The sequence below is a fragment of the Amblyomma maculatum genome, chromosome 2 (genome assembly GCF_055883805.1).
Source record: "Amblyomma maculatum isolate TAMU_Amacu chromosome 2, ASM5588380v1, whole genome shotgun sequence".
NCBI lineage: Eukaryota > Metazoa > Arthropoda > Arachnida > Ixodida > Ixodidae > Amblyomma > Amblyomma maculatum.
Genome location: NC_139345.1, coordinates 96,151,273 through 96,169,933, shown reverse-complemented (window position 1 = coordinate 96,169,933; position 18,661 = coordinate 96,151,273). Strand labels below are relative to the sequence as shown.

At 41.0% G+C, this 18,661-nt stretch overlaps 1 protein-coding gene across 1 annotated transcript in view; it reads right to left on the bottom strand.

Moving 5' to 3' along the window:
- LOC146199313 (NBAS subunit of NRZ tethering complex-like) overlaps positions 1-18,661 on the bottom strand; it is a 95,883-nt gene that overhangs the window by 65,697 nt on the left and 11,525 nt on the right. The window contains exons 12-19 of the mRNA XM_084594782.1: positions 16,953-17,069; positions 15,543-15,686; positions 14,324-14,499; positions 13,905-13,974; positions 10,028-10,153; positions 8,932-9,083; positions 6,872-7,009; positions 1,348-1,426 (exon numbers count right to left, since the gene is read on the bottom strand). Of these exons, the coding sequence (XP_084450908.1) occupies positions 1,348-1,426; positions 6,872-7,009; positions 8,932-9,083; positions 10,028-10,153; positions 13,905-13,974; positions 14,324-14,499; positions 15,543-15,686; positions 16,953-17,069 (1,002 nt within the window). The remainder of the gene's footprint in view (positions 1-1,347; positions 1,427-6,871; positions 7,010-8,931; positions 9,084-10,027; positions 10,154-13,904; positions 13,975-14,323; positions 14,500-15,542; positions 15,687-16,952; positions 17,070-18,661) is intronic.

The window sequence follows — 18,661 nt, the reverse complement described above, 5'->3', positions numbered from 1 at the left end:
CTTGTGGAATAAGTGCTCTTCTTCAAGGCTGCTGATGAGGTGAACAGCAAGTGTCAAGCTGAACATACGGATGTCCTACACGTACCCAAGGTATACACATGCGCATCTGCTTGCGGGGCGTCCCGCGAAATGAAATTTTGTTCATTTCGCTTGTTCATTCATTGTTTTGTTCATTCGTGTGCTCAGTTTTATTTTAGGCCACAAGTATGCTAGTCAAGTGGCATTCAGCGTGTCTTGCGGTGAAGCCTCACACACGATGCAGGCTGCTTGTGAAAGAAACTGTTGCTACTGCGTCACACCGTGAATGATGATTGCCGGTGAGGAGTCATGACCGCTGGCACTCTGCGAAGTCCCCCCCCCCCCCTTCACTCTCCTACTGCTCTCCGCTGCTAGGGCTAAGGTCAAAAGATACCTGCACCATGATGTTATCACTGTGCGGCATCTTAGCGTGGTGCCAAGAAATGCGTTTAGTCTGTGACGGCGCGAAGCGAAAGGTCGTGCTAACCACTAACGCTTTTTCTTTCAAATTCTCAAGGGCAAAAGCGGGGGGGAGGGCTCATTACGCGAGCGGGTTCATTACTCGAGCAAATACGCTAAATTTACCATAACGCAAATGGTTCTAGTTTTTTCGAGGCCACTGGCTAATTCGAACTTTTTTTCTGGTACCATGAAGTTCGAATTAACAAGCTTTTACAGTACTGTGACACGAGGGATCATATAAACAACTTAAGCTAAAGTAGAATCTAGGGAATTCATTGCATGAGAAAAATCGTAAAATGAAATCAGTGACATCCACAGACCTCACTCTGGTGTTTGTAAGCTTAAACTGGTTCACTCCAGTGGATGTCGCAAACTTTGCCTCAAGTAGCAACTATGCTTATGCAGTGGCAACACCACACAACAGCATAAGTCACCTTGCATGCAGTGAAGCCAGCCTGGCTGACCGAAGGTTTGCAATGGCTCTCACGTGACCTGCTTCACTACTGACGGTATCGCAAAAATCAGCTGTACCCTAATTTCCATTTTGATATTACTGCATTTATAGCAAGCCAGTAACGAAATTAGACCACTTATGACCGGTGGTAGATTTTATATACTGAAAGAATGATTACATTGAACTATTTCGTGGTCCTCTTTGTGTTCAATATATCTGGATTTGACTGTGTGCACTTATATGTAGCTTTCAAAGACGCTTTTTAATGCCCTTGGTTTACATATATATGTAACCCATGAAGTTCATGTAAGCCCATAAAGTGCACTTCGTTTAACCTTATTCACAAGTGAAATGGCAATTACGAAAAGCTCTGCCGCACATTTCCCAGAACTCAATAATGGTTGGATACAGACCTCATACATGGCCAGTCTGTCTAGGTAGACAAGGAGTTTGAGTCGACATTCACAGAGCCAGCGCTGATCCAGAGAAAGGCTGCAATTAAAAAAATGAAATAAATTCATAAAGACAGGCAAAAATAACAATAACAAAGATACAAATTGATTTATATTGGGACACACTGAGAACTGATAACATGTTATTGCATCAAATAATCATTGTTTCTGCAAAAACCACAGTGCATATTTACTCCATGCAAGAAGCATTATGCATTAAAATTTGTTTATCGTGATGGGAGAGGTATCAATTGTACTATTTTTTTTTTGAGAAACTTGATGAAAATTGGTTTGCATGCTAATGACGCTTCCAAGCTAATGCACACAAAAATTTTTGCATTTCTTCTGAAGACAATGTTTTTCTATAACATTTTTTTTCTGCTCTACCTTTTGTGAAAGGCATGCAGATTAGACCAATTCAGGTAGAAGACTACTTCAACCTAGCCAAATAAACATGCATGTGTTTTAGCAAATTCAGCATCCACCTCTTTGACAATAAGATACTTTCTCATGCCATTTAGTGAAATGAGCACTTGAGCACATTCCCAAAGCAGTGAGCTAGGGACATCTTCCTTCGCAGTTTTTTGAAAGATTTTGCTACCAGTGCTGATGCCGAACGCTTTTACTAATTTCTTGCTCCCGTGCATCTTTGAAACTCAAAATTATTTTATACGGCACCCGGGGAGCTAACATCAGAAATCCCGGTACAAAGTTGAACTCCTTTATAAGAGACATGCACCGAGGAGCAGTTTTTGTCTCTTATATGAGAGGTCCCTTATAAGCAGGGTACCACGTTTACATTTTCTAACCAGACCTTATTTTGGTGCAGGCCTACCTAGAGCTAAAATATGCAAAAAAGAAGTACATCATGTCGCAAAAGCGTTATTGTAGCTTTCATTTACAGATTGGATTTGCTTGGTGGACCACTACATTCACCACATCTCGCAACTTTCTTACATTTATTTACCGCTGAAATAGTTGTAAATCTTGGTCTGCTTCATGGCTGCATTCATGCTGTTCAACACAGCCTCTTCCAGCTTGAAAATCAGACCAAGAGCCTGATGGCCGATGTGCCAAAGCAGTATATGTTGGCAAACTATGTTTGCAGTGATTGTAAAGTGCGATCGCGATGTCACGTAGCATCATAACTAGCTATTCATAATTAAACTATGCGTCAGGTAACACTACAAGAATTCAAGTAAAAAAGCACCATAGAATCGTAAAAGTAACCAGATTACCATCAAGGTGCTAGAAGCGGCCAAAACTATAAAAAATCACCAGTAGAAATATCCCTCAGAAATTTATGCTTGTTTGACAAAAGGTAACACCAGATGTGAGTAACAAGTCCGTGAATGTCGCTAATCAGACAAAAAATAAATGAAAAGCAAACGAGGCGTTCCTGAGTGGAGTTGAAACTGATTGTTTAACAAACAGAGCAGTTTATTTGTCTTCACCAGAGCAGAACCCCTTCTGTTTTTATGCCATTTGTTTTGGTCTTGGCTTGGCTATGTCTCGTTCTCTAGGCACAATGACTTGTTTATGTCAGCGGCACCAGCTGAGCCCCTTCTTTGCATTTCACAGATAGATTTGTCGCTCGTACTGAAATGCAACGTAATAGACAATTCCCCCTTTATTCTTCAGACTAGTGAACACAACACCTATGGTAATTTGTGATAGGAAGCTCCACTAATTGGAGAACCCAACGCGCGCTCCCAATATGCTCGCTAAGATGCTCACATATGCAGTCGCACTTGTGCTCTTCGTGGAAAGCCTGTTACAATGTCTATTAAAATGTTAAAATGTCTGTTACAAGTAAGACCAAACATTAAGGCTTATTTGTCCTTTATAGCCAATTGTCTAATTTTGTGCCTCTACGCACAATTTGCGCGACGGAGCCAAAGGACTCGAGGAGTGTAGCGCGCGCACACGGGTCGGTCGCAGTGGCAGAGGCCCGGCAGGGGCTCACGCCATGACAAGGCAATGCCAGTCACATGCCTTTTAGCCGTTGCATGGCCGGACTCGAGCATCGGCAGCGGCGGCGACGCTCGAGTCCGGCCATGGCGGTTCATGACCTCAGAGATCACTGCACGTGGAAGTGTGATCTCGGAGGTCATGGGCCGTTAGCACTAGCTTTTGTCGGTGCCGCTAGATGACGCGGCATGCGAATGTGCGGGCGATTTAAACTTACTTTAACGGTGCCGCTCGAGTCCGGCCATGGCACCATGGGGTTCATGACCTTTGAGATCATCGCGCGCGTGGGTGTGATCTCGAAGATGATAAGCCGTTGGCGGTAGCTTTTATTACCGCCGGTAAATGACGTGGCATGCGAACTCGCGGGCGATTCGGCCGATTAAAAAATTGCGTTTTTGATGTTGTTTTTTTGGGCTCCTTTACACATTTTTGTCGTTTTAATGCAAAAAAAAAAATGCTTCATTATAACCGATCTAGCGTCAAATATTGAAATTTTTCTTTCGTTATACAGAAAGAACTTCAATAAAAATAAACCATAGATCAACCAAACTTTAATTTTATTTCGTTTTATCTGATAATTCGCTATATTCGTGCTTGTTATAGTGAGGTTCGACTGTATTAATAGTGGTTTGAATGACAGTTAGATAAGTAAAATATGCCAACAGGTGAGCTTCTCTGTAAAAGGCAAGCGTGCATATGGTGTAGCCACAGTCGCATTGTTCTTCCTGCTGTGATGCGCATCCCATTGATATATAGTTGCGACCCATCGCTCACCGTCATTGCAGCTCTTTGAAAGGTGCATGCGCGTATATGCACTAACACTACCGAGTGTCACTTCGCGCCAGGTGTCAGAAAGAGATGCACCTCCGTGTGTTGCTCTGTGGGTGAGAGCGTACACTCTCAGTATTTTATAGGGATAGATCGAGGTGTCAGGCCTCGCGTCTTGCGTTGCATGGCACTAGTGCTTTTGGATGGGGTTAAAGCTGCTACGAATGGTGTTTCAACTACTGCTGATCATGAGAGCTCTAATTTTGCTACTGGTGCACTATACACGCAACAATTACTGCTCATTTACCACTTCAAGTAATTTCTTCTTCTGCTTTAGCAACGAAGCAAATCATACGAAAGACACTGCAAGCCTTCGGACAACAACGCTCGCTTCGCCGCACAACAACCAGTGCACTGCCCGTTGGCATCTTCTCATGGCTGCAGCGCACATTAAAAACAAGCATGCCAGACCGAAGGCCAGTTTCAATCAGTCGAAATTTTACAGCATTAAGCTGCCAGAAAGCAGTTAAGGCTGCACTGCCAGCCAAACTCCGCGAGCGAAAAGTGATCGTGGCGCACCATAAGGAAAAACGGCCATTGCAAGGGCACCGCATGCAGTTCGATATATTGAATGTTCCACTGAATGGGATTCAATAAAGGTGAACACCAGTCCTATACTTCTGCATGGGATTTTCAACGAGATATTCTGCGATTTTGATATTAGAAATAATTCAAAATATCCGGGTCCAATATATTAGAGACTGACTGTAAGAGCAATATAGCAAATCATCTGTCTCAAAATTTCGTCCCTCCCACCTTTTTTTTTTTTTAAATTCTTCACCATGTTGATACCCTACATGCATGTAATGTTAGTGACTCATAACATGTCAGAATGCCATTATGCCAAAGAGATTACAGGAAAGCCCCATGCCTGTAGGCCACCGAGATAGGAGTAATTATTCTGCCCTGTAACGGGCTTTAAATTACCATAAAATTTTTCTCACAAATCACCTATGAGCTGGACCTCATAACACTGTGTCAGTTCAAATTGCTGACAAGTTCTCATTGGAGGAGGCTGGGCTGCATGAACAGCACAATACAGGCAGAACTTACCAGAGGCAGATCAGTGATACTAATTAAAGCTTAAAATTTAACAGCTTAACATATTTATCTGTCCAAGAAGGTTGCACGCCAGAATGTACAACAGGTGTGCCAACCTGCTAGGCACTTAATTTGGTTCCTGGATAAGACGTAACACCTTGGCTACCGAAGTATGTTGCCTCATTCCATCAGAGCAACAGCTTATCCACATAGGCATAATCCAGGCCAGCAAGGCATACATATGTTACACAGTGAAAAAAATTAAAGGGATGCTTAAAGAGTACAATACAAGGGCATTAGAAGCAAAATCGCTACTACAGATCACTGCAGCCCAATAAGGTTTTTGTTGCTTTTGAAAATTTTTCGTCAATTCGTTTGCTGCTTACTGTAGGTTTTGGATCCAACCCGGCAACTTCGGGATGTATTTCCATTACAGTAGACACATGTGACGATTATTGCAGCACCATTCCTAAATTATACGTGGAACTGTCTAGACACAGCTGCACGCAACCAAGTGCAGCTGCTAACTGTTGTCAAGCCCGCCGTTGCCCGCGGCCATGTCACGTGACCAGAACATATACCAACTGCCAGCTGTCCGTGCACCTACAAATTTGGTCATGCCATGTGGTCTCGTGACATCACAAACCTTGGCAAACCATCAATGCTCGGCCATGTCACTTGCAAACTGCAATTTTCGGCCATGTCATGTCACCTTGTGACATCACCAATCTCTTGACCAGTAGAGAATTTCTCGAAACCAACAAAATTATTTGTTTATGTGGACTCTAATGCTGTTGCATTGAAATTAATTTTAATTCAAAATATTTGGGTCCAATATAATAGAGACTGACTGTAAGAGCAATATAGCAAATCATCTGTCTCAAAATTTTGTCCCTCCCACCGTTTTTTTTTTTTTAAATTCTTCACCATGTTGATACCCTACATGCATGTAATGTTAGTGACTCATAACATGTCAGAATGCCATTATGCCAAAGAGATTACAGGAAAGCCCCATGCCTGTAGGCCAAAAGACAATTTATTTATAAAACTGGTGTTTGACCTTACCTCATGTTGACCATCCTCTGCTCTCTCAGCTTAGCAGCTCTTCAGGTCTCTGAACTAAACACGTGTTCTATGGGCTCCTCCAGTACTATTAATGACACAAAACTACAGGCAGCACAAATGTGTATGGTCAGAATTTTAAGCTTTTGCGTCTTCTCAACTTTCCCGCCGTAGGCAGCATTATGGCGGTACACCTGAGAAATGCCACATGCAGCAGCATCACTCGGTAAGAAAGGTACAACATCGTGTGGCAACTCCTGCCCACTGCTGTGTCACACAGGTATGTATGCCAGTCTAACAAGTGGTTGCCAGGTGCCAGAACGCTTGCATACTGACAGCACAGATGCAGGCATAGATGTAAGCATATAAAATGTGCAATGCTCGCATCCACGTGGTTTTAAACACTGCCTACAGTTCAACACTCCGGCTGATTACAAAGCCTTGTGTCAATACTGAACAGCATTAATGACACAACAATCCATAATCTACTAGTTCAGCTGCATAGTGGCAAGGTAGCAGGATCTTCACTTATTTGTTTAAATATAAAAAGAGAGAGAAAGAGAGAAGGTGTCACCGCACTAACTTGTCAAAGTCTACCTTGGCCAGCCAATCTTTCCGCCAAGCATGCTCCACCACTCTTCGCTTCTCTGTCCGCTGCTGCTCAGTAAGGTCCTTGTCCTCGTAAGCATTGTCAAAAACAGGGGGCTTGCTCAATATGAATCTGCAAAACAGTTCAAACAGATGGCTAAGAAAGCTAGAAGCAGTGATCAGAGCCACTGGTGCACAATATATATATACATAGAGCTGCAATTTCAATTACCGTGCCATACGGTTTGCAATCTCAAAGAGTCTTTAGTTTTGCAGCAGTAAAAGTAGAAACAAAATCTTGGCAAAAAAAAAGCTCGCAGACGTTCATTTCTCTCTTGCGACAAATTGAAACTAATGCATGCCTTCCCTGCTTTCTTTCAAGACTGTTACTTCAAGAGTTCCCATATTGCCTTGGTCCACCTGTAGGAGTCTTGTACACGTTACAGAAAATAAGTAACTGATTACAATTACAATTACTCACAAATGTAACTGATTAAAGCAGTTGATTACAGCCCCAAAAGAGTAAAAGAAGAGTAATCAACCACAACTGGGTTACTCTTCTTCGAACTTATTTGCCATAAAATAAACTTGCCCAAATTGTAGCTTGCGGTTCGCTTGAAAATTTTTTAGACGCAGGTAATTTTCAACAAAAGTTTGCTTTCGAAGTTGTCGTTACTGGTTTTGCAATGTTTCCTCGTGAAGACATCAGCCGCTACACCAAACATCCTCTGCATGTAAGCGCTAGAGGGTATGGCAGTGCTATACTGTACGAACACCTTGCGTGCCTGTTCGTAGTTGTGCGGTGCTTCAATGCCAGTTTCCACCTCTTATATGAACCACCTCGGTTGCTCACTGGTTAGGGCACTTGACTGCTGAAACCAAGAAAGTGGGATCTAACCTCAGCACGGTGGCCGATTTCGACAGAGGTGAAAAGCAAGGTCCCTGTGTAATGTGTGATGTCTGTGCACATTAAAGAATCCCAGGCGGTCAAAATATCCAAAGTCCTGAATTACTTTTGGACTTTAAATCTTTACAGTCCAAACCAAACCAAACATCCTCTATGAAGCACCGCGCTTTGTTGTCGGTGCTGTGAAAAGGCACTGCAAGTAAGGTTGCCAAAAAGTTGAAAAAAAAAAACCATGTCGGTGTTTTCTACAAACATCAGAGGCGGCTCCTCGTGTGGAAACATAGCAAGGTCAGTCGAATTCTTCAGCCGAAAGCTAGTGGAGCTCCTGACATCATCCTTTGCTAGACATCCATTGGCCTTAAATTGAAGAATTGCAACAACGCCAGCAGAAGCTGAACTAAAAATGAAGACCATGGAGAGCGCGTCATGTTAGGCAGACATGCGCACTTTTGTGCAGTCGAACAATATAATGAAATTACATTATCACAGGAGTTTTGCCCCTGTGTCCTTTTCTGCACACAAGCAATTAATAATTGGTCATCAATCACTGAAAAAAAAAAAAAAAAAAAAAGAAATTATCGAAAATGTTAATGCTTAAAAAAGTAATCACTTTATTATAAAATTACTCAAAAGTGTACTTAATTACAAGCAACCAGTTATGTATAGTTTTGATTTGTACCACACAAGATAATACGGGTGGATATCATTGAGATTTAAGTTAAAAGTTAAAATTGATATGTTAATATGACCCGCGTGCTGTGCAATGCCAGCGCATGTTAAAGAACCCTAGGTGGTTGAAATTTCCAGAGCTCTTCACTATGGCGGCTCTCATAGCCTGATTCGCTTTGGAAGGTTAAACCCCATAAATCAACCAACCATTAATATGACTACCACAATTGTTATAAAGACAACATATGAGGGAAGGCATGCCACATGACATGTCAGCTTGTTCTTTAACAACACTCAGCATCAAATGAAGGCCTTTTTACATTACTTGAGCACCTTAACCCTTGTTGTCAAGGGAACCAATTAATTTTTTTCAAAGCATGCACTTTAACTTAGGTGGCACAGAGTAATTGATTAAATGATGTTTGACCGAAAATTGCGCACTCAGCGGAACAGCACACATTCAGGGAGGGGCAACGCACCTGCCGCCATCAGTACCCTGTCCACAGGCAATCAGAGCTTCCACATCTGTGCCTCGAAGCCCAAACTCTAGCAGCTGTCTGGCGGCCTCCAAGGTTTCAGGTACCCTTTCCAGGCATTCGTGCAGCACCCAGGTACACTTCTTTATCTTGCTCTGAATGCACACAAAAGGAGGTGTTGGAAAACATACGAGATATGCCAGCATGTACCTTATTTCTGAGAGCGGGCTGTAGGTGTTTGCATCAGGTTGCGTAATGTGACTGGGTGTCCACAGGAGAAAAATCTGCAGCGTTTGGTCTTAAACAAATAGTATTGCGCTATTATTAGAGACACTAGTGCGATTTTTTGTGACCTAACTATATAATGTGCCTAGTTTCAGCTGGCAAAAATTATTCAGGGAAAGATTGACAGTTGCTTACAAGCTACACTACATGATATACCAATGTCCAACTTTTCCAACTTAAAACATAAATGGCCTGGATATCATCATTTCATCACCTGCAATCAGGGTTCTATTTTCCCAAGGTAAAACATAAATGAATAAAACAAATAAATTAAAAACAAAATAAAACATATATATATATATATATATATATGCCCACAATACAATGGAGCTAAAGTTGCCTACATGCAGAAGAAAAGCTATTGTCCAGATTAAATTTCAGCTAGCTGATCTTCGTGCATTGGAAGAAAGCTGCACGATTCATCCTATGCTTCTCTATGACCTTAGGTTTCGATATAACAGCTGAAATCTTTGCAGTGTAAAAACATGCAGTTCCAAAAGACGCGTGGCTTTTCTGCACAGGTGGCTCTAACATTGTCAGGTTCTGTCACGAAGTCGATCAAAAGCAAAGCACACATTACAAAAGTAACTATAACTAAAATACTCGAAATGCCTAAGTATGATAAGCAAATGTAGTTCCATTGGGGAGCCACATCAACTGCTTATGTTGGTTTTCAATGAACAGAGAATGGCCATAACTCAGAAGCTGCGAAGTGTAAGATAATAGAAATAAAGTAATAAGTGGCAGCATTCATTTTCTTAATTTGACAAGTTTGTGCCTTTTGGATGCAATTTATGTGAAAACCAAAACAAACCAAGTAATCTTGGATGGCTGCTACTGAAGCTGGTGACCTACGCCACTGGCGCTGGTAGACCAGGTCAGAGTCCAAGCCATAGGCTCGAGCCAAGTCCAGGGCTTCTCCATATTCTTCGGCGTCTATCTGTAAGCAGTTTATGAGCTTCTCTGAGCACAAATATACCTTGCACATTGTGACAAAATGAATTCAAGCGTATGCAAAAGAAGCATTGTAACAATTCTTTATGGGGAAGCAAAGCAGTTACAGCAGACTCTAATTACAGTTTCAAGAGGCCAGAGATATATTGGTTTGAATTATCAGGAGTGCACCTTATTATGATCCAGATTGATTGTGAGTTGTTACATAGACACACAAACAAAGATACATGATACACTAAAAGGAAGCCAAGAGTCAATGAAGCCAAAGAACCAAGGAATGGTGCTTTACCTCTTTCGATAATTTGGCATGCTGATCAATGAGGAATTATAAGTGGAATCACTTTTCATATGAAAGAACTCAACAGAAAGTAGGAGGAAAAAAAAAAAGAACCGTGCACTGCAAGTCAGATCCAGATCCAATAAATATATCCAAACACTTAATAAATGTACATACAGTATTTTGGAACACTGTCTCTAGGCAAACATACCTATAAACATTAGCACCCCATAATGTATAGATGAGAAAGACTGCTTTGGTTTAGCAGTCTTATACTGGTTGTATAGATGAAAAAAAAAAAAAAATAAAGTAACCAATAGTACTGCATTGGTTTCCAAAAACAATAAAACCACTTTAGTTTGGACTTTAAGACAGAGACAGAAAAAAGACTTTTGAATTAACGGAAAGTCAACTATAAATAGTTCCTTGAGATTCTCCTAAAAGTCGTCTGACATCACAGTAAATTTATTTTGTGGAAAGATCATCTTCCCGGTGAAAACTGCACAGCAACAATGATTTTTGCAGTTCCATCAATACTTTGTTGCGTGCATGCTGTTAACAATGTCAAAGCAGAACTAGTACTTTAAAATAGCAAGGGCTTCTGTGGCCTCTTTCACACTGTGATGCTCAAGTAGAGCAGCCTCTTATATGTGATGAGGCTTCACAGCCCAAACGTCTTGGGGTTAAAGCGCAGTTTCAGCGCACAAGAAGAAAAAGCAGATGGAAGCCAGGGGGACGCATATTGGTACCAGAACAGCAACGCACCTTCTAAAAACAAAAACAAAAAATTCTAACAATGCACCGACCAAGATTTCAATTAGCCAAGCCTAATCAGTTGGGCTTGACTATCTGTTGCTGATAGGCACTGTCACTGTGGGCTGCTGATGAATCGCAGAAAACAGGACTCTACTTGGAAACAGGTGTCCTCTGAGGGCTGTTGCAATTCTTGTTGTGTGCACTTCGGAACAATTACCAGAAAAAAAGCCACTGGGAATTCACTTCAGAATCAACTGTTTTTTTTGGACACTGTTGGAATATATGGGGTCTAAAATCAACATAGCAGTAAATCGGTCCTCATCCAATTGTGTCCGAAAAGCCTCAATGGTGTCTAAAAATCGACTAACTCGAATTGGGCTTTTTACCCACTGGAATGCAATTATGAGAATTCCATGCTTTTAAGGAAGCGATGCCAAACAAACAAACCTGCAATGCATAAAAGAAATGTAAATTCAGCATATATATATATATATATATATATATATATATATATATATGTGCATCGAGAGAGCACTCTTGCTCCCACTTGTATACTCCATACATAGAAACCTATTGCTGGAACTAAGGAAACTTTTCTGTTGAGCGAAGTTATTTCAACTAATCATGCCTGCACTGATAACTGAAATGATGAAAATAATTAGACAAAGCTGCTATTATCTTCTTACAAAAATCTAATCAGTTCGTTGCTTTTCGTTAAAAGAGTGATATGCAAGCCCAATCTTGAAGTTGACTTCTCCGTCACTACCATCGCATTCAAATGTAACATTAAAGCAAACATAATTACAAACAATGTTGAACTTTCCCCAATTTAACATTTCAAGATTTTTGTTGAATGTGTGCTAGTATGCTGGTTGAATTTTTTGTAGCGAGAGCTACAATGGCCACAGTCTCGCCATTTCACCGTGCCTGTCCGTAGAGCACGTGCCCGTCCGAAAAAGAATAGGAAGGAAAAGAAAAAGAGGACAAGAAAAAGAAGAAACAGAAGAAGAAGAAGACGCAGAAGAAGGACAAAAAGAAGCAGCAGAAGAAGAAAAAGAAGAAGCAGAAGAAGAAGGAGAAAAAGAAGAAGTAAAAGAAGAAGACAGATAACTCGGTAGCTGGTAGAGGTGAACGACAAGGGCGAGTTGCTAGGACAGAAGGTTCGTTCGAGCACTGTGACGGCGGCGTGCCCTGGAGTTTAATGTAGAGACTATGTCGTACCACTAGAAGTCCTTAATAAGAATAGCCAACGACGAGAGGCATTGAAGTGATTCCCCTATGGCATAAAGCTAAAATCATAGAGTAAACTACTATGTGCAAAAGCCATGTCTTTATTTTCAAGCTGAACTTAAGCGTAGTAATGCAGACTGCTCTCGCGTAACTCTAGGTTTAACCACGAGCTAAACCGCAGCTAATTTTTTTGGCTGTGGAGACTGAACTAATTGCCAGTGTTAACAGTTTGAGTGCATAGCCACTTATGATTCTATTGTACATGTTTGTAACCATTAGGCTGATTTTGTTTTTGCAGCGTACCTTTTGTACTGTTTTGGTTCTCACGTGTGTAACAATTCTATTGCAACATATGTGTTTAATATTTGTGTTACTTTGTGCACGCTTAGATTGATAATGTATTACTTCACTGTACTGTCATACAATGCTTGGATGCTGAGGCCTCATCGCTGCTGACCCTTTCTGTAGAATTAAAGAAAGAAATAAAGAAAAAAATATGTGCATATTTTAAACAAAATGGAATACCTGATGAGACCTTCTGATTGGTTCACTTGCAATCCCAGTTGCAGGTTGCAATTATTTGCCCATAGACAATTTTGAATCCTATAATTGAAGTCTAATTAGGCCGAAATGCATTTATTTTTTTTTTTTTTACAGGAACCCCACTTGGAATCCCAAACCAAATGGAATCCATATAGATGTAAACAGATCAGAATCTAAATACATCTAATTAGTATTGCAGATCCAAAGTGGCCACTTCAATATGCAAAATGGCCAACTGGAATCTGCAAAACCATCTGAATATAATTCAACTGGACCAACCAATTACAATGACTGCTGCTTCCAATTGGCTCCATTTAGGCCAGATTGAAACCATATGGATCAGATTGTTACAAATTGGGATTCCCAACTGGCCCCAATGTTGTTGTTTTTTTTTTGACTGAGCTTGCTTTGTTAAAGTATAACAATCTACGGGTGAAAGGGTTGGCAACCGATGTATATGACCACGGCTACCAGACTATCGTCTGCCAAATATTGAAATTTGTTTCAGTTAACCAAAAGTGCGATTATTCACATCTGAACAGTTGCGAGTACCCTGTACTGCTATGCTCCGAACGTTTTACCTTTCCACACTAGGTGCATACTAGCGTCGAAAAGGAAAGAAATAGAAACATGTGCTGCAGCTACGTGAAATGCTTTTAAATTAATGGGTTTTTATTATATCAACCAACTGGTGCCCTGCAGATATGTATTCAAAGCAAGGCATGTAAACTACAGTAAAATCTTTAATCTATACAACTGCAGTATTTACAGAACAGATATGCAGTAAAAAGGTTAAAAGCAATGCATATGAAATCACACAAATTTTTTATCACCTTTGTACCTGGATATTCCATATTCCGTAGGCAATGAAGCAAAACCCCCGAATAGGCAAATTAGCAGTTTAAGCAAATAGGAAAAGGGTACTACTTACTTTGGCTGCAAAGAGCTCTTCAGGTGTTGTTGACTTTACACATAGCAAGCGGTACAGCTTGGTGATTATTCTAAAAAACAAACAACAAAGAAATCCCAAGTCAGATAAGGCATGCAAATTACAAACCCTAAATACATTTTACGAACGTGGCATATACGGTTGGCACGATGAAGTGCAGCACCTTGTGTAGTGCAGTGCTCTTGTACATTACGACTGTCTGGATTGTGCAAGCATCTGCAGTGAAGTTCGAACCTCATTGAGGTCAAATACGTCTTTGTAAAGTAGCACCGGACATTATAGAAGCATTTTTTTTTTTTAATACTGCTGTAACATTTATTTTTGAGGCATCAGAAATATGTCACTGTGACATCTGAGAATGATGACAAAACTTGCGTGTGTCAATGCTGCTTTTCACTCACACTGGTTTTTTTCGCCGTGGTGCAAAGCGATCACTGTCGGTGACGTAGTAGAGGGCATGGCGAACCACACTGCCTGCTTTGCTAGCCATCGAAGGAGCTGGGGACTCCTCGTCACTGCTCTCCCCATCGTCAGCCGTGTCCAGTGAAGCTTTGGCGCCTGCAAACTGCCACTCGCACTGCACAGGAAAGGGAGAGAAAGAACAAGAAGAAAAAGGAAACTTTGTCCTCTAGCTCAGCTTGCTGTATGGTACTCCCATCTCAGCTCATCTGCCACTTCCTATTACCTACTAGTACTAGTACTGCTTTCAAACTTGACCAGTGTAATAGCACACTGTACATACACAGTTACAAGCTTTTGTCTAGCTTTTGTCTTATCTGTCAGCTCTCTTGGTCTTGAAGAAGCTAAGAGGAAGTGTCTTAGGTAAGTGAAAAAACTCGGTACTTTAGTACTCAGAGTTTTGTGCCCTAGTCTGCAGTATTTTTTATTTTCTACAATGTTCATTAACTAGTCAGCGCTAGCCAGCTAACGTTGAAAAAAAAAAAAAAAAAAAAAAAAAAAAAAAAAAAAAAAAAAAACATGCTTTCAGGAAGATAGCATTTATGTAGCTTTTTTTTACCAGCTCTAAAACAAGTGTGCAAAATTCCAATTCTACCACTTTACAGTGGTGCACCTTGAGAGCCCGAGACATGCTACCAGAGCAAAAAATCCACTTAATCTACAGAACACTGCATTAAACAGGAATTTGCATTTTCACTGTGCAGGAGACATGAAATGAGAGGATTTTGCTCTCTTAAGATAATGTTTAGGTATTCAAGTAGCGTTACTGTCAAGTGGTAGGTTTCGAGTTTTGTGGGCATTTATTTTTAGGGCCAGCAACAAAACCAGTGTATAACCTTATTGCAAATATTTCAGCCAGCTGCTTTTAAAGTATCTAATCTACAACTTTAAATTGACATTCTTTCCTCTGAACCCAACATTTAAGGAATTAGCTGGTTAGTCGTAAGTAATTAACTAACTTTGCAGAACAAATAAGGATACTGCACACGAAGTGGCACTGCTCAAAAGGGCACTGAGTTATTTCACTTACCTAGGACACTTCCGTCGTTTTTGAAACTTGATTACATTTCGTTAGGACTAGTGGTATGTACACTTCGGAGACTGGCATTCAGGCCCGATTATAGTGAAGATGAACTGTCTTGAGGAGGAAGCATCACCAACCTCAAGGGCAAGAAATCCACGGTCAAAAAGTCCAGACACTTGGGGTGAGAACTCAAACCATTCCGGGCTTTCACCTAGAAGGTTCCTCCGAGACAGGAGGGAGATGACCTTGACAGCCCCCGAATGGTGGGCCACGATCAGGCACTGCCATGCGATCAAAGAAGAATAAACGGCTTGAAAAGAAATTTATGCTACATTCATGGCACCAACTTCAAGCAAAAGATGCTTAGAGGCATAGTAGAGAGAGAGAGAGAGAGAGAGAGAGAGAGATATATATATATATATATATATATATATATATATATATATATATATATATATATATATATATATATATATTTTAATGGCAACAGGAGATGTCTGCCTGGTGGTGAGCCTAGCATGCTACTCCTGATGAGGGGTGAGGAATGAGGGCGACAAATTGTGAGAGGGGAGGGGAAAATGGAAAAAAAAAATCACTGTCGTACACTTTCACAGGCACATAATCGCACACAGATTAGTTTTAAAGGGTCTCGATCAACCGTGTGTCCTTGAGAAAAGTTAAGGCCTTTGTAGCTCACGCAGCCGACGACCCGTCGCCCCAAGCGGCATAGTAGTTACCATTCAGTAACTCCATGAAGACATGGTAAAAATTTCATTATGTATGCACTGTTTATCTTCTTTCTCAGTAGTATTCCGACACTGTTTCTAACTGAGAATGAAAAGTAAGAAAAAAAGAAAACTGTACTATCTGTTGTGTATAAAATTTAATCGGAGTGCTGAATTTTTTATATGCATTTTTTTAGTGTACCTATGCAAGATTTTCCAGTGTTTTGGTCGTATCCTGATTGCTACTTTCTTTCATACAGCTAACACCTGAGGTTAACGTCTTGTCTTTTACATTACATGCTGATAACGGTTGTTTACGTGGCCCATGTCAGGGCAAATGTTTTTGCCTTTACATTAAAGTCCCCTAATATTTTCTCGTCTGAAATAAGAAAAAAAACATTTACAATCTGAATTTTTCAACACATCAAAAGTAAACAAACAAAACACACTTCTTTCAATTCCTGCAATTTTACAAAGGCCCCTTTAGATGCTCAAATAAATGACACCGAGGAAAGGAAAGGTTATGCAGGAATTTCAGTCCAAATAAAACAGTACATTAAACAACAGTACATCACATGCTCCAGAATACAAAAAACTTTCACGTTTAAAGAGGTCGAATTCTCGAAATATAAGCTGGCATATAAATACATTGTATTTCCCCAATTACAACATACTAAGTGCTTTGAGAAAAGTGACAGGGCTATGCAGTAGGTGGCCAATCTGCAACTTGCTGCAGTCCCATATCGTTCACAGGCTTACTTTGCAATGCAATAGGAGCTAATAATACATAATTGCGACAAAATGTCTGTTGCTGGCACTTACATCGTCAGACCACCAATTCATGTCACAGATGGTGAGTTGTGTAGACTCTGGGCGCAGGGACAGATAACGACGCTTGCTCAACTTGTGAGCCTGGGGGTTCAGGAGGTCAAACTTGGGCTGCACACACAAATAAAGGAGGGCACTCCTGTCTTCAAAAGGATTACCTTCTAGGGATTTATTTTTGTCTTCAAGGGCTCTATTTTGGTAGCAGTCCCGGCAAATTGGCAGTGAAATGCAGTAATGGTTACACAGCACAGCAAGACCAAGGCAGGAAAGAGAGGGAGGAAAATCTCTTGCACTTTGATTCTCTCACACTGAGAAGCCTTTAATAGACCTCAATTACGTAATAAGGATTCACCAAAGTAGAATCCCCACATCCAGCAGATTGCAACATGAAGTTCCAAATACAGTAGAACCGCGTTGATATGTTTCTGATTCATATAATTTCCCATTTCGTACGCTCAAAATCGCAGGCAGTAATAAATCTCCCACAGAGTTACACTAATTTTATCCCAGTCAATATGTGTCCGGATAACACGATTTCCCAATTACTACATTCGAAACAGTAGAACCCCGCTATAGTAAACTCTGACATAGCAAAGTCAAACTAAAGTCCCAGTTCATCTTTCACAGACGACTGTACATTTTTCCCCCTTTATAGTAAAGACATTTCTGGGAAAAATCGGTCATAGTAAAGTGCGTCTGGCCACGGCGACTACTTTCCACGAAATGACATCACCGCCCATGCCCTACCTAGAATCGCGAAGCAAAGGTTATTTTTTTTCTGAAAAAAAAAAAAAAATAATAATAACATCGTGTTTTGTTAAATGGCTTTACCACTAGGCTTGGCAGCATTCAGAAGAAGCCAACTTTACGTACGCCTTGAAGTTGTGAGGGAAAGCATGCAGCACATAGGGGGGAAAAAGTGAGGCTGTCTATAAACATAGAAAGAAGGCGGCGCGGTCCGTTCAGAAAGTAAAGGAGAGTAAAAGTGCAACAAGAAATAAAGACGGGGAAAAAATGTGAACATTCGCAGCACCGTGCAGCACGAGGCAAGAAGTGGAGTGCAGCGTGTGCGGTCTTGTAGCAGTTGACTGCCACGCACATTTATCATCTATTGCCTTCTACAAGAAAGAAAGGGCAGAAAATGAGTCATGTTCATGCGAGGCTTTGGTTTTTCCTTAAAATCAAAGTTGGTTGTATTCGTTGCCACATTGTGCTCATGCTTAAGAGGTACTTCCACTAGATGTAAACAAAAACATTTATCTTAGACCACAGTGGACAAGAAAAAATATACGACAGAAGCATCGAGCCCTTTAAAGAAGCCCATGCAAATGCACCACATAAAGCGTGTGCGATGAGGCACCTGACAGCGTGGTTTCGCTTTTAGGCCTCTGCAGTTTGCGACAATGTTTGTGTGATTGAGACCCATCACAGGGCTTGCAGTCCGGCGAAATCGATACGTGGGGGCTAAGCAGACTACTACATGTTGTTGTAAATGCTGTTTTAGGTGGCGTTCCACAATCGATGTTCTATCTTTAGGAGTGGCGAGGGAGCATGGCAGGGAAGATCCTGCTAGTATCTCTTTTGTCTGTTTCACGAGCTGTCTTGTGTTTTGGCAGAGCCTTGTCTTGACATTAATGAACCACTGCTCCTACAGTGAGGAGGTATCCACCTTATAATGCTTCATGACAGCATCGACTAAAATC